At 46.6% G+C, this 23785-nt stretch overlaps 1 protein-coding gene across 1 annotated transcript in view; it reads right to left on the bottom strand.

Annotated features, from left to right (window-relative positions):
- Nucleotides 1-336: 336 nt before the first annotated feature.
- LOC140389217 (uncharacterized) overlaps nt 337-23785 on the bottom strand; it is a 30291-nt gene continuing 6842 nt past the window's right edge. Inside the window, 3 exon segments of the mRNA XM_072473403.1 lie at nt 337-1963; nt 2052-2208; nt 2927-3709. Of these exon segments, the coding sequence (XP_072329504.1) occupies nt 1143-1963; nt 2052-2208; nt 2927-3709 (1761 nt within the window). The 3' untranslated portion in view covers nt 337-1142.

Raw genomic sequence — 23785 nt, 5'->3', positions numbered from 1 at the left:
TAAGAAGCATAAAAACAGCTGTCACTCCTCACATATCTCATCCATACCAACCAATGTCCCAACACCCCCCCCCCATGGCCTCTGTCATCCTGTGCTCTCGACTCCTCATACCCTCTATTCCAAACTCTGCCCCGACCTCCTCCACATGCCGCTTTATAACCTCTATGCCAACTGAGCGTCAACTAAAACCACCTCATGTCCACCACCCATTGCCCTTAAATCACCCATACCAACTCACCCACTATGCACAATGGCAGACATCAGGACCCATGTTGCCATTAAATAAAATGAAGTTCCAAGTATAAAACTTTTTATATCAACAAAAAAATTACTGCATTTAACCACAAGCATTTATTTCAATTACATCCCCTATAAAAGCAATTTACAGCCTTAACTTCAATGTGTCCACAACCATTTGGAGCTGTGAAATGGCGGGCACTCTACTGTGGTAATAGATGGTTGTGAAACCTGCCATGGAACACAAATCCAGTCACTCCCTGAGGCTTCTAACAACAGAGTGAAAGGCTCCAAACAGTTTTGGTAAAGGCAGGAGTTTTACATGTATTTTGAGCTTGACAGCTCTCTTTTACAGTTCATCTTAACATTTTTGGCAATTGTTCTTGAAAGTTCCGATGAGCTCTCAGTTATGTGGATCTATGCACTTTAAACACACATTCATGCCTAATTTTAGTGTTCTCAAAGGACGTCTTTTCCCAAACTGCAGCTTACCTCCCCCAAAGTTGTCCATACCCAAAGGGGTATCATTCCACACCGCAAGGGTACCCAATCTATCCAAATGAATCCAGAGATTTTTGTCCAGCTCCTAGCGTGTCAAATATGCACACATTGGGTTTCAATCACCTCTCACGAGTGGATTCAGCTGCTGATTTCTCAGGACAACTGTCGAATGGATCATGCAAATCTTGATCCTACCAATTCCTGGCCCCATGAAAATAGGAGGTGCTGTGATCAGGTGGCATGTGTGTGGGGGAGGAGGAAGAGAGAGACACTTCTGGATTCAGGCCTCTTCTGTCATTGTCCTTATTTCGTTGCAAACCCAGTCCAAAAAGACAAAGATATTTCTCATGATGAAGAAGGAGGCAGGAGAATGAGGTTGAGGTGACAGTGTTGCAGGAGGAACCCTAATTCCTTCTGTGTCTCCCCAGTCCCCATGGAGTGATCTCTCCTGTACCAGAGGGATGTCCAGCAGCAGATGTCTCTGCACTGGGCTGCGTCTGGCCAGAAGGTGCAGGCACTACAGTCCGAGACAGAATCTTACTCATTTCATTCAGAGTTTCATTGCTTCTTTGCAGGAGCTGACAAAGAGCCTCATTCTGCTGTCTCAAAACCTCATTCTGCTGCTGAAGAATCTCATTGTTTCTTTGTAGATGCTGGTTTCGAATCTCATTCTGCTGTCTCAAAACCTCATTCTGCTGCTGAAGAATCTCTTTGTTTCTTTGCAGGTTCTGGCGAATATCTGTCTTAAATTCAGTCAAAGTTTGCTGAAACAAGTTAGAAGTGACCCGATAACTGTCTGTACTTTGAACCTGTTCCTGATGTAAGCGCTCAAGAGGTTTCAAATAATCTTCAGTTTCTTCACCAGGAACATGGGCCTTGTGTTGTCCGTGTGCTCGTGGAGACGGTGGAGATTCTGCTCCCAAAGCCAGAGGTTCCTCACTGCCGGAAGGTTCTGAGCGCCCTCCCTCCACCACAGCAGCCGGATCATCACAGGCCTCCTTCTTCACACAAACCACAATATTTAACTTTAACTCATCAACACTACCCTCCAAATCAGACATCTTAACCTCCTGACACTCCTCTCCCTCCTCCACTGCAGCTGCCATGCCACATTGCTGTGAGGTATTCACCTCCGTCCTTTCCTCATCAGCCCTTTCAGGAATCTCGGACGCTGCTGCCAACTCTCCTCCATCACCATCTGATGTGTCCATGGACACCTGTGTATCTGCCAGCGAAAGAAAATCAGAATGTTATCTTTGTCACATAAATTAACTCTCCTCTTGATGATTTGAACACTGAGCAACTGACATCACCTTCGTTCATCCCCATTTCTGATCCGCCATTGGTTATCATGGGGTTGGAGAGGCCAAACAGCTTCCTCGTGAACACCTCCTGTTCCGTCAGCTCCTTGATGTACGGAACCCGCCCTCCAATCAACGAGACCTCCTGGGTGTTATGGACCAGATTTACCTAAAGGTATAAAATAAAAATGAATCATGGTCCAGGCTTTGCTGTGCTGTCTTGTGACACATTTTCCAAGTGTTGGAGACAGTTTTCAGCCTGCACCTAGGGGACTTCAGATTGGAGATCAATCTTATGACAAAGTCAGAGCCATCTCCAAGACATTTTACAACACTTCAGAAAATGAATTTTAAAAAAAGCTTGTGATCTTTCTGTATTTTCAACGAGGATTAAAATTTCAAAAATTAACATTTATATATTTAATATTCAGATATTGCCCTCTTGTCCATCACAGTGAAACCTGTGTATCAGCGGGAGCTTCTATGCATATTGATGTCTTTTATTGATGATATTTGGCGATCTGGTCAAAGATTAAGTTAACCTTGAAACGCTTGGATTTACAGTGGGAGAGGTTGGAGACATTGCTGAGACAGACACTGCTTTGGAAGGACAGCTCCTCTGTGTGAGTACTGGAGGGTAAACAACACAGACAACTCTCAGTGTAAGGGAAGCAGGTGAGCCACTGTGTGCATGTGCTGGTGTCTGTAGAGGTCTGATGACCGTGAGAATGATTTGTTGCATACCTCTCACGTGACTGGTGCCTCACTGGTGTGAATGTGTTGGTGTGTGCAGAGGGTCAATGATTGAGGGAATGATTTGTCACATACTGTGCTAACACATCGGTGTACACAGAAGCCAATGAGTCTGAAAATAATTGGTCACGTACCTTGAATGGTAAGGGTTTCTCCGCTGTGTGAATGCGTTGGTGTGATAGAAGATGAGAGGATCGGTTGAAAGCTTTTCTACAATAGTCACACTTGAACGGTTTCTTTCTCTCCCCTGTGTGAATGTGTCGGTGTTTACGAAGAGTCGATAAATCCACAAATGATTTGTCACACACCTCACACATGAGTGGTTTCTCCCCTGTGTGAACACATTGGTGTGACAGAAGATGGGAGAATTGGTTGAAAGCGTTCCTACAAAAATCACACTTGAACGGTTTCTCCCCTGTGTGAACGCGTTGGTGTTTAGAGAGGGTCGTTGAATCCACAAATGATTTGTTACACACCTGGCACATGAATGGTTTCAACCCTGTGTGCATGGCATTGTGTCGATGGAGTGTTGATGACTTTGAGAATGATTTGTCACACACCTCGCACTTGAATGGTTTCTCCCTTGTGTGAGTGCCTTTGTGTTGACGGAGGGTCGATGAATCCGAGAATGATTTGTCACACACCTCGCATGTATATGGTTTCTCCCCTGTGTGAATGCGTTGGTGTCTACGGAGGGTTGATGACACCGAGAAAGATTTGTAACACAAGAAGCACGTGAACGGTTTCTCGCCTGTGTGAACACGTTGGTGTACACGGAGGGTCGATAAATTTGAGAATGACTTGTTACACACCTCGCACCTGAAGGGTTTCTCTCGTGTGTGAACCCTCTGGTGCCTGAGGAGACTCATGGATGTCACAAAACCTTCATCACAGACCTCACACTTGAATCGTTTCCACTCCATGTGGCTGCCCTTGTGCCAATGGTAGTTCTTGCAGATGCACCTTGTGTGCCAGAAGATCTTATTGGCTTGTGGAGCCTCTCAAACAAACAAATGACAGTTCAACAGCTCACCTGTAGAAATGAGTCATGAGGCTTGATGAATGATTGAAGCTCTCACCACACTTGGAGCCCACTCACACTTACCCAGCCTCACACTGACCGATCACCCACAGCAGAACCTTCAGAACGGTTGGTTCTGATGGAAGGTTCCACACCACTGATCAGTTTCAGATCTGATGCTATGTCAAAGCTCTCCTGACCCGACCGATTTCCAGATGATGGTTTTGCTGCCCAACCTTCTCTGTGTTGAGCAAGGCTGTGAAGGGACTGAATGTCTTCCCACAGTTGTACAGCTGTTCCTTGGGTGATGGGTGATGGTCAGGATCTATCTGTGGTGTCTATCCTCTCTGTATTCTCTGGTGTAGTACGGTGCAACCTTCTGTAAAACAGGAAAAGAAAACATGATTCCCTCCAACTCCCTCGCCCCCTTTGCTGCTGAAGGGGATGACTGCTCAAGTTGTTTATTCACAGGATGTGGGTTTTGCTAAGTAGGGCAGCATTTATTGACCAACTCCACCTGCCCTTGAAAAGGGGTTGGTGAGCTGCTTTCTTCAACTGCTGCAGTTCATGTGGTGTAGGTACATCCACAGTGCTCTTATCAAGGAAATTACATAATTCTTCCCCAGTATTAGTAAAGGAATGTTGATATTGTTCCAAGTCAGTAGGAGGCTTGGGGGGGAAATAGTGGGTGGTGATATTTTCATGTTCTTCCAGGTGAGAGTTCATGGGTATAAAGTGGCTTTCAAAGGGCCTTGATGAATTTCTGCAGTGCATCTTGTAGATGGTGTACACTGTTGCCACTGTGTATTAGTGGTGGAGGGTGTGAATGTTTAATGTAGTGTGTGGGGTGCCAATCAAGTGGGCTGCTTTGTCCTGGATGGTGTTGAGATTCTCACCGAGGACACCGAGTACTAACACCATGTTGGATGGCCCCCGAACAAAGGGAAACCCCGGAGTGCAGGAGCACATCAACGAGGTAAGTATGGCTGACCCCGCAGGAGGGGAGGGGAGGTGGGGGACACAGAAACCGCCTATCAGAAGAGTCTGAAGGCCAATATAATCTTCCTCCAAGAGATGCACCCGAGGTAAAAGGACCAACTGAGGGTAAGAAAAAGAGTTGGGTAGGACAGACATACAAGTCTTGGTCCATGACAAGAGCCAAGGGGGTGGCCATACTGCTCAATAAGAGGACAGCATTCATGGTGATAAATATAGTAAAGGGCCCAAGAGGACGGTTAGCAGTGTCCTGGAAGGGGCACCAATGGTCCTTGTAATCGTCCACGCTCCCAACTGGGATTCATAAAGAAAACTATGGCAGAAATTCCCGAAATGAATGCCCACTGACTCATTATGGGGGGAGACGTCAACTGTGCACAGGACCCATGGACGGACAGATCCAGCCCCAAAACTGGGAAACAATCAAGCATAGCGAGAGAGCTGAACGCCTTCATGGAGCAGATGGGGAAATAGATCCCTGGAAGTTCACGCATCCAAGGGAGAAGGAGTTCTCCTTCTCCCGGGTACACAGGGTCTACATTAGGATCAATTTCTTCGTAGTGGAGAAAATTGGTGCTTCAAGGACTAGTAGAAGCGGAGTATTCCGCAATCGTAATCTCCGACCACGCTCCACATTACATGGATGTGAAGTTGGAGACGGGCTGTGCTCATTGCCCCCCATGGAGGCTGGACATGGCCCTCCGAGCCGATAAGACATTCTGTGAGCGGATATCACGAGCCATGTATGTAATTTACAACCAGAATGGGTGTCTCACCCTCCACATTCTGGGAGGTACTGAAGTGGTGATAGGGGGGGTGGGGGGGGGGGGGGGGGTATTATTGAGTCCAGGGCACTCAAAGATAGGAAGGAGGGGATGGCTAGGCAACAGCTGTTCAACTCCATACTGGAAGTGGACCGGCGGTACTCCACGGACCCAACTAGCGGGGAGGAAAAAGCTACAAATACAGTTTGAGCTGCTTTCCACTAGGAAAGTAGGGCACCTGCTCTGCCAGACATGGGGGACCTTCTATGAACATGGAGGCAAGACCAGTCACCTGCTGGCTCACCAGCCAAGAAAGCAGGCAGCCATGAGGGAAATAGCTCAGGTAAAGATAGGAGCGGCAGACGAGTCGCAGCGCCAAAGCAGATTAGCAAAATCTTCGCAACCTTCTGCCGAGAGCTGTACACCTCCAATCCTCCAGAGGGGGACTCAAAGATAATAATCATCATCTTTACCAGAGTCACAAGTAGGCTTACATTAACACTGCAATTAAATTACTGTGAAAATCCCCGAGTTACCACACTCTTGTCGCCTGTTCGGGTACACTGAGGAAGAATTCAGAATGTCCAATTCACCTAACAGCACATCGTTTGGGACTTGTGGGAGGAAACCGGAGCATCGGAGGAAACCCACGCTGCCCAAAGATGAAGCACTTCTCCGATGGGCTGGGCATGCCGGTCATGGGGAAAGATAGGAGACGGGGCCTGGAACCAACATTAGAGCTGGGGGATGTCATAGAGAGCATTACCTCCATGCAGGCAGGGAAGGCACCGGGGCCAGATGGGTTCCTGGCAGATTCCTATTGTAAACTTGCACCAGCATTAACCCCGCATTTGCGGAAGAAGTTCGCTGACTCGCCCTGCCACCAACGCTGGCTCAAGCCTCAATATCACTGATCCCCAAAAAAGACAAAGACCCGACAAGAATGTGAGTCCTTCCGGCACATCTCACTCTTTAATACTGACACCAAGATCCTGGTGAAGGCCCTGATGAGGCAGCTGGAAAGCTGCGTGCCAGAGGTACAGAGCAGAGCATCAGACAGACTTTGTCAAGGGCAGACCGTTAAAGGCAAACCTCAGGCGCCTACTGAATGTGATCATGACCCCATCCAAGGAGAGAACGTCGGAGGTGATCATCTCACTGGAAGAGGAGTAACCCTTCGACTGGGTCGAATGGAAGCGCATCATTGGTACTGGAACGATTTAAGTTTGGGCCAGCTTTCACAGCTTGGGTGAAACTACTGTACAGCGCTCCTAGGGCGAGCGTACAGCCAAACTCCACCAGCTCTGGATACTTCCGACTGCACAGAGGCATAAGGTAGAGGTGCCCATTGCTCCAGCTGCTGTTCGCTCTGGCAATTGGGACACTGGTGATCACCCTCAGAACGGCGAAGGGGTGGAGAGGTATCAAAAGAGGAGACAGAGAGCATAGAGTCTCACTCCATGCAGATGACCTGCTCCTCTGCATCTCGAACCCCCCCTGGTCAGCATGGAAGGGATAATAAAACTCCTAAAGAAGTTCGGAGCCTTCTCAGGTTACAAACCTAACCTGACTAAGAGCAAAATCTTCCCTGTGATTTCCCCAGGGGGGACAGGAGCAGAGATGAGGAGGCTGCCGTTCAAACTGGCCCAGACCAAATTCCGATACCTGGGGATCCAAATAGCCCACAGCTGGATACCAAACCTGATGAGTCTGGTGGAGGAATTTAAAAAGGATCTGCAGAGGTGGGGCTCACTCCCACTCTCCCTGGCAGGTATAGTGCAAACGATCAAGATGAACGTACTGCCCAGTTTCCTCTTCCTGTTCAGGTCTACATCCCCAAGGCCTTTTTCACCACGGTGGACAAAATAATCATGGCGACTGTTTGGGGAGGGAACAGCCCGAGGATTAGAAAGCAGGTCCTACAAAGGAGAAGAAATGTGGGAGACCTGGCCCTCCCTGACCCCCAGTTTTACCACTGGGCGGCCACCGCAGAAAGGGTACGGGGGTGGGTCCAGGAACCAGGAGCGGAGTGGGTCAAGATGGAGGAGAGCTCCTGTACTGGGACATCCCTCCGAGCACTGGCCACAATCCCACTCCCATCACCCCAGCCAAGTACTCACAAAGCCCAGTGGTAGTGGCCACACTCCAGTCGTGGAACCAAATGAGACAGCACTTCGGATTAACCGAGATGTTCACTATGGCCCACACCTGCAAAAATCACAGGTTCACACCGCAACAATGGACACCTCCTTCAAAAGGTAGAGACAGGATGTGGGGAACGCTAACTGGGGACATGTACAGGGACGGTAGAATAGCGACCCTGGGGTACTCACGGACAAGTTCCAACTCCCAAGAGGAAATGACTGGAGGTATATACAGATCAAAAACATCCTCCAAAACGAAATGATGATATATCCCCAGATACCAGGACACTCATTACTAGAACTATTGAATGCGGGTGAACTAGGAGAGGGGAACTGTGCAGACATATTTGGATGTCTATGAGGTGGTGATGTATCCCCACTGGATGAGACAAGAACACAATGGGTGGTAGAGCTAGGCAAGGAAACAGGAGGACGACTCTGGATCGAAGCAGTGCACAGGGAAAACCTCACCTCCACGTGCGAAGGGCTGAACCTAATTCAGCTACAGATGTGCATGAACGAGCGGGTTCTTCCTGCAGGTGGAGGACAGGTGTGAATGGTGCCAGGGAGGCCCAACCAATCACACCCATATCTGGTCCTGCCCCAGACTTGCCGGGTACTGGATGTCCTTCTTTGAGCCCATGTCCATGGTTGTGAGGGTGAAGCCGTGCCCACCAGTGGTGATCTTCGGGGTATCAGAGCAGCCAGAACTCTTCACAGGGAGAGGGGGCCAACACTTGGCCTTTGCCTCCCTGATCACATGCCAGGGGCTCCTGCTGGGCTGGAGCAGCACCACCCAAGGCTGCAATCTGGCTGTCTGACCTGGAAAGATTTCCCAGGCTGGAGAAAATAAAGTACACTATCAGAGGATCGGAGGATAGCTTCTGCAAGATGTGGAAGCTGTTCACCAACCTGTTCAAAGACCTGTTTGTAGGCAGTAACCAATAAAGAGGAAGGTGGGTGTGGGTGGGGGACCCAGAACAATCTCGAAATAAGGAATAGAAAGGAAGGGGAGAAGAACACGGAGAGGGGATACACCTGAGAAAAACACAGGACAGGTAGAGAAGAGGAAAACCGCAACAAACGTGCTGGTAAATTACTGCCTGAACAACAGTGGCTGTGAATTTTTGTAAATACGTGTTTTGGTCTTGTCATGTAAAGTTTGCAATGAAATGTTAAAATCGTAATTAAAATATTTCAAAAATATATTAGGACAATTGTTAATTCAATGGAAATTTTGAACAATTATTTGAAGAAAACACTCTTGCTGGACGCTAAGGAAAATATTGCTTAGTGTAGCTGATTGAAGGGTTCTGGTTTATCCTGGGAAATTAGACACACTGCATTCACTCAGACTGCACATCCCAAATTCAGTTCTCACACAGCCCTGGGCAAAACTATCAAATCCAAGCCCAGGCTTTGGGGAAAGGCCGAGGCCTTCAGGTAAAATCTTTAAAGACAGTAAAAGATATTTGAATAAATGTTTCTCTGCCCCTCCCAGATAATTACTCCTCCCCTTCTCATATTCAGTAATGACCCATCAACAAAACTCAGCCTGTAAATCAGAAGGGAAATGCTTCCAATAAACACCCTCAATATCCAACACACAGCCAATCAAACAGCTCAGCACAAAGCACCGAGTAAACAGGTCTCTGAGCTGGATCTTCTCACACAGCATAAGGGGCATTTCCACACCTGACTGCCCACAGGATAGTCAGACTGCCTGAACATTAGTGTGGATATTGTGCAATGTAATTCTTCTAAATTCTGCTCCTTCACTCACCATCTCCTGACTTGGTTTGGAGTCCCTACAGGAAGTGAAGCAGCTGTGGTAGAGGAAGAGGAGAGAATGGGCAGAGTGGGTGGGCTCTCTGATTGACGTCTCTCACAGCCAATCCAAATATTTCTGCAGGAACAGGAGTGTCCTGAAGTTTGGGAAACTGACCGGGGAAACGGAGGCGACTTTGAGCAGCAGCTCAGGTGGGGATTTAAACTTGTCATTGTCCCATCTGAATAAAACCTCACTTATTATCAGTGCCCCTGGTAAATGTGTGACAGGATTTTCTAGTGTGGGAACAGCATTCTTTATCCTCGGAAACTTTTCTAACTGACAACATCAGTGTGGGATGTGTAGCCTCGGATGTGTTTGACAGCAGATCAGAGGAGGAAAACCCACAGCATTTAAGGCAGCGAAGCCGCGTAGTGGTGGGACCAGCACCTGTACAGGAGAGAGGGATCCAGGAGAAAAGAGGCTATTGGCGGCTGGGACCCAGGAGTTACAGGGACAAAGGAGAGATGGGCACACGAGAAAGAGAATTGGGAGAGAGAAACAGCAGACTGTCCGAATGTTTGGAGAGTATCTCTCAGAGAGACATGGGTATCAATAAACAACACCTCCTCCTTGCTGCATGAAATTCATGCCACCAATGATGTCACTCACACATGCTCACAATTGCTAAAGACATATATATATATATATATGTACATTTACATCGGAAAATGTTTACAATAACATTCTATAACACTTCACTACTAAAGAAACTGGACCACTTTGGTTCAGAATAACTCCAGGCTGCCATAATTGGTTACTGCCAAAATTCATTACATAGACACAGACGTTTGGATTGAAATGCCTCCCTTGGTAGTCATGCTCTCCTGTTTTTCCTGTCTCATTCCTACTCTTGCTTTGATATCTAGATGTTGCAGATCCAGGTGAAACTTTGGCTTTGTACCCATCAACTATTCAGCTGGTGAGAGTCCTGTTGTTTGTGGCATGATATGATATTGGACCAAGAACCAGCTTAGTTTCCAAAGTACCACCTGGCATTCTCTTCAGATCTTAATTCAGTATCTGTTCAGCTCATTCTGCCAAACCATTCGACACTGGATGAAAAGGAGCCATACGCACATGGGCATATTCCATTTCTTTGCACAAACTCTTGGGACAAATCACTCGTAAACGTTGATTGGTAACCACGAACAAGGGAATCCGGTAAGCCATGAGTTGCAAAAACATGGCGTAGCTTCTCTATCGTAATGAATGCTGTAATCTTGCTCATGATGTGTACTTCTAACCACTTAGAATGTGAATCCACGATGACTAGAAACATATAACCCAAAAACATTCCTGCAAAGTCCACATGAAGTCTAGACCAGGGACGGTCAGGCCGCTCCTACGAACGGAGTAGTGCTCATGGTGCCACCTTTTAGTTGATCTAACACACAACAGGATTTCACCATGTTCTCCAAATCCTGACCCATGATCGGCAACCAGACATATGACTGTGTTAAATCTTTCATCCGGGGCGGCACCCGGGTGAGCCTCACGGACCTCATTGAAGACTTGCAAATGATCAGGGGGTGGGATGGCTACTCTGGACCCTAAAGGATGCAACCATCCTGTGCACCTAGTTCAGCTTTGCATCTTGCATATGGTCTCAGTTCATCATCCCCTATATCAGGAGGCCATCCCTACATAAGGAATTGCTTCACCTGGGACAGGACAGGATCCCCGCCCGTCCACTGTTTAATCTGTATGGCATTCACAGGAGAAGTTAAAAGTTTCTCAAGCAAGAAAATCGTCTTGGGAATACTGTTTTGGTTGGCATGTCTGGTAGAGGGAGACGACGCAGTGCGTTTGTGCTTGCATTGTCCTTGCCTGCCCTGTGCATGATGTTGTAGGCTGACAATGTGAGAGCCCAATGCTGCAATCTCATCGAGGCCATGGGAGCAATACATCTGGATTCGTTAAAAAGACTCATCACTGGCTTGTGGTCTACATGTAGTGAATGAATGATCAAAAATGTACTGATGAAAATATTTCACAGCAAAGCTAATGGCTAGACCTTCCTTATCTAGCTGCAAATATCCCTTCTCACCATACGTGATGCAAAACCTATGGTTTTTTCTGACCCGTCCTCCATCAGTTGAGAGAGGACTGCCCCATCATGGTAGGGTGAGGTGTTGCATGACAGAATGAGCTCTCTGTTGATCCATGTGAACTAGCAGATTAGCTGATTGTAGCAACACCTTCAATGTCCTTGAAAGCTTCCTCTTGTGTTGCCCCCACTTTCATTTGGTCTCTTTGTGAAGCAGCAGATACAGTGGTGCCAATACTGTTGAAAGGTCTGTCAGAAGCTTCCCGTTCACTAAGCCCAGAAATGACCTGGGCTCAGGCATATTCTTGGGATTTAGAGCTTCCTTGTATGCTCTGACTTTTTCCTCCACAGTGGGGTTCTACAGGAATTGGTGCTGAGACCACAATTATTTACAATATACATAAATGACTTGGAGGAAGGAAGCAAAGGTACAGTAGCTAAATTTGCAGATGACACACAAAATAGTTGGAACGGCAAGTTGCAAGAGGGATACAAACAGTTGCAAAGAGATATTGATAGGTTAAGGAAATGGGCAAAAAGTTGGCAAATAATATATAATATGGGAAAATGCGAAGTTGTTCATTTTGGAAAGTAGGACAAAAGAACAGCATTATTTAAATGGAGAAAAACTGCAGAAAGCTGGAACATAACGGGAGTTGGGGGTACTTGTTTATGAAACACAGAAAGCGAGCACACAGATGCAGCAGGTAATCAGGAAAGCTAATAGAATATTGGCTCTTATTTCAAGGGTGTTGGAATATAAGAGTAGGGACGTTTTGCTGTATAAGGTACTGGTGGGACCACATCTGTAGTACTGTGAGCAGTTTTGGTCCCTTTATTTAAGGAAATATATGATATCATTGGAGGCGGTTCAGGGAAGGTTCATTAGGATGACGCCCACTTTGGAGGGATTCTCTTATGAGCAAAGGTTAAACAGGTTGGAACTCTACTCATTGGGATTTAGATGAATGAGAGGTGATCTAATTGAAACATACAGGGTTCTTAATGGCTTGACAAGGTAAATGCTGAGAGGATGTTTCCCCTCATGGGAGAGTCTAGGATCAGAGGGTATAGTTTTAGAATAAAGGGGTACCAATTTAAATTGCAGTGAGAAGGGATTTCTTCTCTCAGCGGGTTGTGAGTCTTTGAAACTTGCCACAGAGAGCTGTGGAGGCAGACACCTTGCGTATATTTAAGGCTGAGATAGATAGATTATTGATCAGTAAGGGAATCAAGGGTTACAGGGAAAGGACAGGAAAATGGACGTGTGGAATGTTGATTCAGCCACGATCTTATTGAATAATGGGGCAGGCTCTTGGGACCGAATGGGCTACTCCTGTTCCTATTTCTTATGGTCGTATGGACAGACCCTGCGCTGCAATATCGTGATCCAGATATTCCACACTTTGTGCCTGAAAGATGCACTTGTTACGTGTCAGACGCAAACCTGCCTCTGAAAATCTCTTTGAACCTGATCCAGGTTATTGAGGTGGTCCTCCTCAGTTTTTCCTGTGATTAAGATGTCGTCCAAGGAAACTGCTGCATGAGGAATCCCTTGCAACAGATTGTCCATTGTACTTTGAAAAATTGCCGGACTGGAAGACACCCTGAAAACTAGATGGTTGTTTTGGAGCAAACTCTTGTGATTGTGATGTACTGTTTTGAGTCCTCCTCTAACAAGAGCTGCTGGTAAACTTGGCTCACATCAAGTTTTGAGAACATCTTGTCTCCTGCAAGGGTTGAAAACAGACCTTCTGCCCTCGGCAACAGGTAAGCGTCCAGCTTGGAAACCTGATTAATGGTAAGTTTGTAATCCACACATCTGCGCATAGTAGCATCACTTTTAAGAACAGAAACAATTGGAGCTGCCCAATGTAAAAACTGAATGGGCTCAATGATTCCTAACCTTTGGAGCCGCAGAACCATAGAAACGTTACAGCACAGGGAGGCCATTTGACCCATCTTGGCCACACCAGCCTAAGGATACCCAAGCACCCTTTCTAATCCCACCTCTTGCACCCGGCCGATAGCCCTGTAGCTTACAGCACTTAAGGTGCAGATCCAGGTACTTTTAAAAAGAGTTTAGGATCTCTGCCTCCAGTGCGGGCAGCGAATTCCAGACACCCACTACCCTCTGTCATGGGAGTGTCCCTCATCACATGGCTTCAGTGAGGTCATTGTGTGCGTGGAGCTGGCCTGTAGCTCTGGGAGTTGGTTTTACTTTCGCTTTGAGTTTGAACTGGTTGAAAGAAGGTTTTTTCTCTGTCTGCATTTTTAAAGCTGCTTGGAAAAAAACAATTGTTTTCTGGAAGAAATTCAAACCTGCTATTTTGCTAAGGAAACAGGAACATCCATACCAGGACTTGAGTGTCCTGTGCTGGGCCACCCCTTTGAAGAGGTTTTTCTGGTTTATGGGAGCTTGTTATTAAATTGGAACAGCTAAAGGGGGGATTTATTTAAAACATTTTAGAGTACTCAATTAATTTTTTCCAATTAAGGGACAATTTAGCGTGGCCAATCCACCTAACCTGCACATCTTTGGCATGTGGGGACGAAATCCATGCCAACACGGGGAGAATGCGCAAACTCCACACGGACCAGAGCCGGGATCGAACCTGGGACCTCGGCGCCGTGAGGCAGCTATGTTAACCACTGCGCCACCGTGCTGCCCTTAAAGGGGAATTTATTAAGGGTTATACATAGAGTATTGTAGCTGTGTGGGGTATTTATGTTGGTAGTTGATAAAAATGCTTACTGTGTGTGTTTATAAAATGTTAACTAAATTCGTAGAATAAACTTTGTTTTTGATTAAAAGTGTTTAAGGCCGCTGTTGAATATCACCTGAAAGGCAAGTCCTTGTGCTCATCATAACCAAAATCAATAAACAGTTGTAGGTCAGGTGAACTCCATGATATACTTTGGAATTTTCTAACACCTCTGCGTAAAAAAGCTCTTCCTCATGTCTCCTCTGCAACTTCTTCCACTTATTTTGAATCTATATCCTCTGGTTCTAGAATTCTCCACCAAAGGAAATAATTTTACTAACTTTACTAATTTTACTAATTTTTTCCTGCACACTCTATCTCTTCTTCCAGTTGTGTTTTATACAATTCCAACATTATATCCTTACTTTTATATTTTATACATCTGCCATTGAAGGAGAGCATTCCATATGCCTTCTTTACAATCTTGCCTACTTGAACTGCTTCCTTTAGGGACCTGTGTTCATGTACGCCAAGATCTCTCATTTTATCTACCCCTCTTAGTATATTTCCATCTATTATGTGCTCCCTATAACTGCTTGACCTTCCTAAATTCATTACGTCACATTTCTCTGTGTTAAAATCCATCTGGCACGTTATCGCCCACTCCACCAACCCATCTATATCATTTTAGAGATTATAGCTATACTCGGCCAATTTTTGTCTCCAAATTTCCCAATTGTGCCCCCCACATTTGCGTCCAAATTGTTAATATATAACACAAATAGTAAGGGTCTCAACACCAAGCCCTGTGTAGAACCACTTGAAACAACTTTCCATTCGCAAAGACATCCATTGACCCTTTGTTTTCTGTTACTAACCAGCTTTTTATCCAGTTTGCCACATGAACCTGTATCCCATAGGCTTTTACTTTTTAGACCAATCTGCCATGTTGGACCTTGCCAAACGCCTTGCTAAAATCCATGCACACAACATCCACTACACTACCTTCATCAACCCTCCTTGATACTTCCTCAAAGAATTCAATCAAAGTTATGAGAAACGACCTTCCTTTAACAAACCCATGCTGACTTTCCCTGACTGGTCCATATCTTTCTACGTGACAGTCTCTCAGGATTGATTCTGCTAATTTGTCCACCACCCATTTAAAACTAACTGGCCTATAATTGTTTGACATTTCCTTTGATCCTTTTTAAACAATGGAACCACGTTTGCATTTCTTCAGTCCTCCGGTACCTCCCCCGTATCTAGTGAGGATTAGAAAATCATCCTCAGAACATTTGCTATCTCCTCCCTGACCTTCTTCAGCAGTCTCGGAAACAATTCGTCTGCTCTGGCGAATTATGCAAGGATTCCAACGCTTCGAGTACTTCCTCTCTTTTTATGATTATCCCATCTAATGTCTCACAGTGTTCCTTCTGGACTACTATATCTGCATCATCCATTTCCTTTCCAAACATGGAGACAAAATATTCATTTAAAATCCTTCCCATAGCCTCTCCATCTGCACACATGTTCCCTTCTTCATTTCTGATAGGTCCCACTTTTTCCTGAACTAATATTCCGACTCTTCCTCCACTTTGCCTTTCACAGCACAGGACACTGTCCTTGGCTTGAAAAAGCGAGGAGTAGCCTGAGGATCTACAAACAACTTAACTGTAGCGCGACGCAATGTACCCAGTTCGCCTTTGAAGACTTCAGGATATTTCTGAATGACACCCTGTCACTTTTGTTTGCTTTATATCACCCCAGTTCAACTGAATTGTATTGAGTCAGTCACACCCTAGTAGATTCGGCTCATTCCCTTTTACAACCAGGAGCCGTGCTCTTGCTTCTTGGCTGTTGTATGCAATGTACACCTCTAACGGCCCAAGCAGTGGTATAGTCTCTCCGGTGTACAACCGAAGGCTGATCCATGCCTGAGTAAGGCTCCTTAGAGCTCCAAGTCTTTTTATAGGTCTCTTCACTGATAACTGATACGGAGGTTTCCGTATCCACTTTCATTTTCTGCCCTTGACTTCCATTGTAGCATAGATAGGCTCTGCTCACATCTCATTTACATTAAACATGTTGTAGGAATGCTCCTCTTCCTGCTCTCTGCCTTCCAGCTGATGCGTAGCTGACTGAGACTTCTTTAAATTTAAACTTTCCTGCCCAGCCGTTGACTTGCTCTCAGCACCCCTGCACTTTTTGGCCAAATATCCCTTTTTATTGCAATTATGACAGACATCATCCATGAATTTGCAATTATTCGCATAGTTTGTGCCTCCACTCCGGAAACATTCCACCGCTTTCGCCTTTTTTGTCTGCTAACTCTTTTCTAACTTGAAGCATTCCCCACCCCGCCACAGCCTCCCCCATCCCCAGCTTATGCATCACCATTGGCCTTTTGAACAGCTTTTGTATTGTTGCCAGCCATTTCCATTCCCTGAGAAATTTCAAGACCCTTCTTGAAAGTCAGTGCGGCTTCTCCCAACAAGTGATGCTGTATGCTGTCTACATAATGCCTGTCCCAGGGCATACCCTCCAATACAGCCCCAAACTCACAATGTTCATAGAGCTGGTGTAATTCAGCAACTGCGCCGCCTTACAAAAATGACAATGGAACTTGAACTGCTGGGCAATCACTGAGGATTTAGGATTGTGGGGATTCTTAATGAGTGCAACTAAATCCACAAATCTTCCCTTCACTCCCTCTGTCAGCATTCCACAGAGACTGTTCCCTCCGAGATAATCTGGTCCACTCCTCCACCATACCCAACACCTCTCCCATCACCCATGTTACCTTCCCATGCAATTGCAGAAGGTGTAACACCTGCCCCTTTACCTCTTCCATGCTTAACATCCCAGCCCAAAACACTCATTCCAGGTTTTGCAGCATTTCACTTGCACCTCTTTCAATTTGGTCTATTGCATTTGCTGCTCCCAATTGGTCTCCTCCAAATCGGAGACCAAACGCAGACTGGGTGATCGCTTTGCTGAGCACCTTCGGTCTGTGTGCATTCAGGACCCTGACCTTCGTGTTGCTTGCCATTTTAACACAAAACCCTGCTCCATTGCCCACATGTCAGTCCTGCTGCAATGTTCCAGTGAAGCTCAACGCAAACTGGAGGAACAACATCTCATCTTCCGATTAGGCACGCTACAGCCTTCCGGTCTCAACATCGAATTGGGATGATTAGCTCTACCCCAGCTCGACCCCTTTGTTTTCATCCCATTTCATTTTAACTGTCTTTTACCATTTCTTTCTTTCTTGTCTTTCTTTATATATATTTACCCCCACCCCTATCTTATCCCCGTTTCCTTACCTTTTCTTCCCTTTGCTTCCCCTTCCCCTCCCCCCACATCAACATCTGTCACAGTTTACCCTCTGATGTTAGTTTCCCCGCTGTTTGGCCTTTCACACCTTATGTTCTTGCTGGGGACTGCCATTAGCACTCTTTCCCTTGGTTTATGTGTCTATTAGTACCCCATTTCCCTTGGTTTCTGTGGCTATGACTAATCTTTCAGTCTCTCACTCCACAGTATAAATATTTCACAATTTCTCTGTCTTTTAGCTTTGACAAAGGGCCATCTGGACTCGAACCGTTAGCTCTTTTCTCTCCCGATAGATGCTGCCAGACCTGCTGACATTTTCCAGCATTTTCCCTCTTGGGTTCCGCAAATTAAATGTCCCCTGGGTTCTGTGGTGTTGCTAAATTGCTCACCCTCCCCACACACACTCAGGAGATCTGAGCACTCTGTACCTTCGTCTGCAATCCCATTGCCAAGAAAACGTGTTCCAACCTTTTGACATATTCAGTCCGGTCCCCGTTCTCTTCTACAAATTCACTGATAGTCCCAAACATTGTCATGGTGCTGCTACCTTGTCTTCTGTCATTAAACTCATGAAACCTGCTGGTTAGACTTTGGACCGTCGCTCATGTTGCAAACTAGCTAGTCACCGTGCAAAACATTGTGTCACCAAGCTGCACTTTGAATTTTTCTTTTCCTTTTCTTTGTAGGTTTTAATTTTCTCCTTGTTGCCAAAGAAAATGTGGTAACTTGATCAAAAAGGTAGTCAAATGCATTGCGAACACTCAATCTTCTTTACTTATAAAAATATCAAAATAACAGCACAGCATGAGTTCAGAAACAAGTGGCAGCTGTACACAGGTCCCTTATGGCAATAATGACACCCGTGCAAGTCCGCGCTACCGATGACATCAATTACGTATGCTCACACTTGCTGAAGTCATCTGTGTACATATTCAAATAGGAAGATGCTACTATAGTACTCTGTAACAGTGTTTTATGAACTTCTTTGCCCGGGACCCATTGTTACCAACCAGCCAACCCTCGGGACCCATGACCGCCGACCTTCGCAACCTATGCCGGCCGACATCCACGACCGACCGTTTTCTCTACTTTTAATGCGAGAGGTGAGCCTGGACTTATATTCTATAGTCTAGAGTAACGAAGAATGAGAAATGACCTAATTGAAACAGGCATTATTCTCTCAGGACTTTACAGAGCAGATGCAGAATGTAATTTTTCCTCAGATGGGTGGTTTACAGCCTGGGGATATAGTCTGCAAATTACTTTGGAACGATTTTATCATAGATGAGGAGGAATTACTTAACTCAAAGTATTGTGAATCATTTTAATCTCTAAAATTCAAGACGATGCAGGAAGACTGAATTGAATTCAAAAGAAATCTTATCCTGGGACGGCGTGCTGACATCACGAGGAGGCGGTGTTTCTCTCTGGGCTCCGGGCATGCGCACTGATGAGCGGGCACGCATGCGCAGTGCGCCCGCATTTTTAAAGCCGGTCACAACCGGCATTTTTAAAAGCCGGCTGCTGCGGCCGTTGCACCTGAATTCCCGCGATTGGGAACGCCGCGCCCCATCCGCTGGTCATGACCCCCACTTTGAAAATGCCTGCACTATAACATCAATAATCAACTGACCATCAGGTCACTCACCTTCCCGAGTTCCTAACAATGAAAGCATTGAGGGATGATCCAGTGTGAGTGACATGGAGTATTCTCAGACGACCATTACACACAACATGAAGGAGGGGAATTGTTTTCTGTTCAGGGAGCTCTGTGAGTCTCCCCAGGTAACCTTCAAAGTCATGTTAATGTCATCAATCACTCCCAGCACCTTGGGGAAGCAGGCGTTCCATAAAACTCCTGTGACCCCTGCTGCTGCTCTCTGTGTGTTGTATTCAATTTAATTATGTCATTTATTCTGCGGAGTCATTCCCAGAGCCAGTACAGGCAAAAGGCCTCCTGTGCTGTGATGATTCTATGAGAGGCTGGACGAGGGAGATAATGAGCAGGAGGAGAAGGGAGACAAACAGAAGAAGGAAGATGATGATGACAAGCAGCTGGGAGGGGGGAGGGGGGGGGGGGGAAATTAAGGGATGTGGGGAGTGGATAGGAAAGTGGAGTTGAAGCCAAAGATTGTATTAAATGGCAGAGCCGGCTCTTCAGGACATATAGTCGTGTTCCTATTTCTTGTAACAAGGACAAATAAGAAGAAAGGACAATAATGAGGAGAGATGGGAGTGAAGGAGGAAATTGAGCAATGAAGCTGACACTCCAGCGCAGAACTGAGGGAGTGCTGCACTGTCAGAGGTCCCATCTTTCATCTGCCATCGCTGTTGAATGTAAATGATCCCATGAGACTACCTTATACCACAGCAGGAGAGCTATCCCCGATGTGATGGTCAATATGGATCCCACAGTCAACACCACAGTAGCAGATTATGGTGCTGGATTCTCCAGTTCCCCTGCCGCATGTTTCTCAGCGGCATGCCGTTTGATGACTATGGGATTCACTCCTCCCACCACATGTGAATGGGATTTCCCAATAAAGCCACCCCACTTTACCGCAAAACCCGCGGGCGGGGATATGCTGCCGACAGGAACAGTGAATAGTAATGGTTGGAGAATTTGGCCCTGGTCATTATAACATCAAGTTTGTGGGAGCTTGCTGTGCACTAATAAACTGCCACATTTCCAGTGACTACAGTTCAAAAACAGTTCTTTGGCTCCAAAGCGCTTTTGGACCCCTCAGTTCGTGAAAGTGTATATTTGTAAAATAGTTTATTTCTGAGGGAAAAGTTATGCTTCCTGTGAACTGGAAATTCTGAACACCTTGATGGAGAAAGTGGACGGGTTTCTCCATCGGCCGTCACTGAAATCAGGAAAGGCGATTGGGCGGAGAATCAGTCTTGACACAAAAATTGTGACCGACACCAAGTTCACACCAAATGGCAATTCTCCAGTGCCTCAACAGCGGCGTCAATGCAGACCACTCCGCACATACCTTGTTATACTATTGGGAGTGGCAGTTGTTGCTGACCACCACTCCAACAGAATTCTTCGCTGGGTAATCAGAGAGGTGAAGGCCACAACGTCCGCCTTTCTTCCCTCCATCAGCTCCGGCCTCTCTGATAGCTCAAATATCGCCACCAAAGGGTCTGGCTCAATCTCCTCCCACAATAATCCTTTTTTTAAAAAAATGTTTTTTAAATATAAAGTGCCTAATTCTTTTTTTCCAACTAAGGGGCAATTTAGCGTGGCCAATTCACTTACCTTGTACATCTTTTGGGTTGTGGGAGTGAGACCCACGTAGGCACAGGGGCCAGGATTCTCCGACCCCGCGCTGGGTCAGAGAATCCCCGGGGGGGGGGGGCGAGAATTGCGCTACGCCGCCCCGACGATTCTCCGGCGCCGATTTTCGGGCGCCAGCGGGATCATGCCGCGCGGCCGGGGGCCGTTGAAAGCGGCCCTCCCGGCAATTCGATGGGCCGAGTGCCCGCCGGCGTGGGTTACGTATGGTCCCACACGGCGGGCCCTCTGAGTTCTGTCTGCTGGGGCCATCCTGGTGGGGGGACAGGGTCTCCACGGTGGCCTGGTCCGCGATCGGGCCTACCGATCGGCGGGCGGGCTATTTCCGTGGGGGCATATGTTCCTCCGTGCCGAGCCCCTGTAGGGCTCTGCCCTATTGCCCGGGGGTCGGCGCGGAGACAGGAACCCACGCGCATGCGCGGACTGCCGGCTGGAGCAGTGGACCAGCTGGTGGAACTATTATCTAATTCCAAACCCCCCCCCCCCCCCCCCCACTTTAACTTGCCCCGCCTTCTACACACAAGCACAGAGGGGTGCAAAATGATGCTGAAAGTAAAAGGATAACAGTCTTTGTTTCAGATGGACATAAACAATTTGGAGGAAAATGTAGCCAGTCTGATTAGTAAGTTCGCGGATGGCACCAAGGTTGGTGGAGTGGCAGATAATGTTGAGGATTGTCAGAAGATACAGCAGGACAAAGATAGGTTGGAGACTTGGACAGAGAAATGGCAAATAGATTTTAATCCGGACAAATGTGAGGTAATGCATTTTGGTAAGTCTAACATAAGAGGGGAAATATACCGTAAATGGCAAAACTCTTAGGAATATAGAAAGTCAAGAGAGATCTGGGCGTGCATGTTCACAGATTTTTGAAGGTGGCAACACAAGTGGAGAAAGTAGTCAAGAAAGCATACGGAATGCCTGCCTTCATTGGACGGGGCATTGAGTATAAAACCTGGTAGGTCATGCTACAGTTCTAAGAACCTGGTATGGCCGCACTTGGAATATTGCACGCAATTCTGGTTGCCACACTACCAGAGGATGTGGAGGCTTTGGAGAGGGTGCAGAGGTTTACCAGGATGTTGCCTGGTCTGTAGGGTGTTAGTTATGTGGAGAGGCTGAATAGACTCGAACTGTTTTCATGAGAAAGATGGAGGTTGAGGGGTGGCCTGATAAGAGATCTACAAGATTAAGGGCAGCATTGTAGCACAAGTGGATAGCACTGTGGCTTCACAGCGCCAGGGTCCTAGGTTCGATTCCCTGCCGGGTCACTATCTGTAGAGTCTGCACGTTCTCCCCGTGTCTGCGTGGGTTTCCTCCGGGTGCTCCAATTTCCTCCCACAGTCCAAAGACATGCAGGTTAGGGGGATTGGCCATGATAAATTGCCCTTAGTGACCAAAAAAGGTTAGGAGGGGTTATTGGGATGGGGTGGAAGTGAGAGCTTAAGTGGGTCGGTGCAGACTCGATGGGCCAAATGGCCTCCTTCTGCACTGTATGTTCTATGAGGAGCATGGATAGAGTAGATGGACAGGCATTATTTCCCAGGGTGGAGGGGTCAGTCACCAGGGGCATAGGTTTAAGGTCCATGGGACAAAGTTTAGAGGAGATGTGTGAGACAGGTTTTTTTACGCAGGGGGTGGTGTGCAAGGAACGCGTTGCCAGGGGAGGTTGCGGAAGCAGATACATTAACGACGTTCAGAAGGCATCTTGACAAACACATTGATAGGATGGGTATAGAGGGATACGGCACAAGGAAGTGCTGAGGCTTTTGGCAAAGATTGGTATCAAGCTAGGAGGGCCGAAGGGCCTGTTCCTGTGCTTTATTGTTCTTTGTTCTTCCAGTACACCTTTCTAGGCCTTCAGTCGGAGGTATTTTTTTCAGTCTGTAATGATGTTCACTGTAGGTTCATCCAGGCCTCAAAAACATCTCTGCAGGTTCAGAAAACAATAGATAGGCAGTATTTATGAAGGAACTCACTGCTGCTCCTTTCAGGATCCAGAGTTTGCACGTTCTCCCCGTGTCTGCGTTTTTTTCCTCCATGTGCTCCGGTTTCCTCCCACAGTCCAAAGACGTGCAGGTTGGGTGGATTGGGCATGCTAAATTACCCGTAGTGTCCAGGGAGGTTAGGAGCGGTTATTGGGTTACAGGGGTAGGGTGGAAGTGAGGGCTTAATGTGGGTCGGTGCAGATTCGATGGGCTGAATGGCCTCCTTCTGCACTGTATGTTCTATGTTCTATGTACCAGGATCCAACTGTCACTTTCTGTGTCCTCTGAAAACCATCCCATTTGGGTAGGACCCAATCACCGTCTGTCGCCGGGCAGAATAAAGCCTTTTGCCAATTCATTGGCCACCAGCCAACCAATCGAACTGAATCCCTCTGATCCCCCGGGTGCCAGAAAGTCTGTGATCTTCTGTTCAACAGTGTATTATTTTGCAACTTTTGAGTTCCTCACTTTCTCTGCTCGACTCAAAAGTATATGCCTCTTAAATATCCATGGATCAAAAATGCTGATGACAAAGTAAATGAAATGGGAATTAAGGGAATCAACAGGAATAGCCCTTACTACACAGAAATATTATAAGTTGTCAGCAGTGGCTTAGTTAGCACTCTCTTCTCTGACTCAGGAGGTTGTGGATTCAAGTCTCCTTCCAGATACTTAAGTACTGAGGCTGACACATTGCTGTTTGTGGGAGCAGATGATATATGAATGCAAGTCTTTCTTTTTTAAAATAAATTTAGAATACCCAATTCTTTTTTTTTCCCCAATTAACAGCAATTTAGCATGGCCAATTCACCTACCCTGTAAATCTTTTTGGGTTGTGGGGGTGAGACCCTCCCGCA

This window comes from Scyliorhinus torazame, chromosome 14 (assembly GCF_047496885.1).
Source record: "Scyliorhinus torazame isolate Kashiwa2021f chromosome 14, sScyTor2.1, whole genome shotgun sequence".
NCBI lineage: Eukaryota > Metazoa > Chordata > Chondrichthyes > Carcharhiniformes > Scyliorhinidae > Scyliorhinus > Scyliorhinus torazame.
The sequence above is the reverse complement of the archived record's forward strand: the minus strand, read 5'-3'. Positions and strand labels throughout refer to the sequence as shown.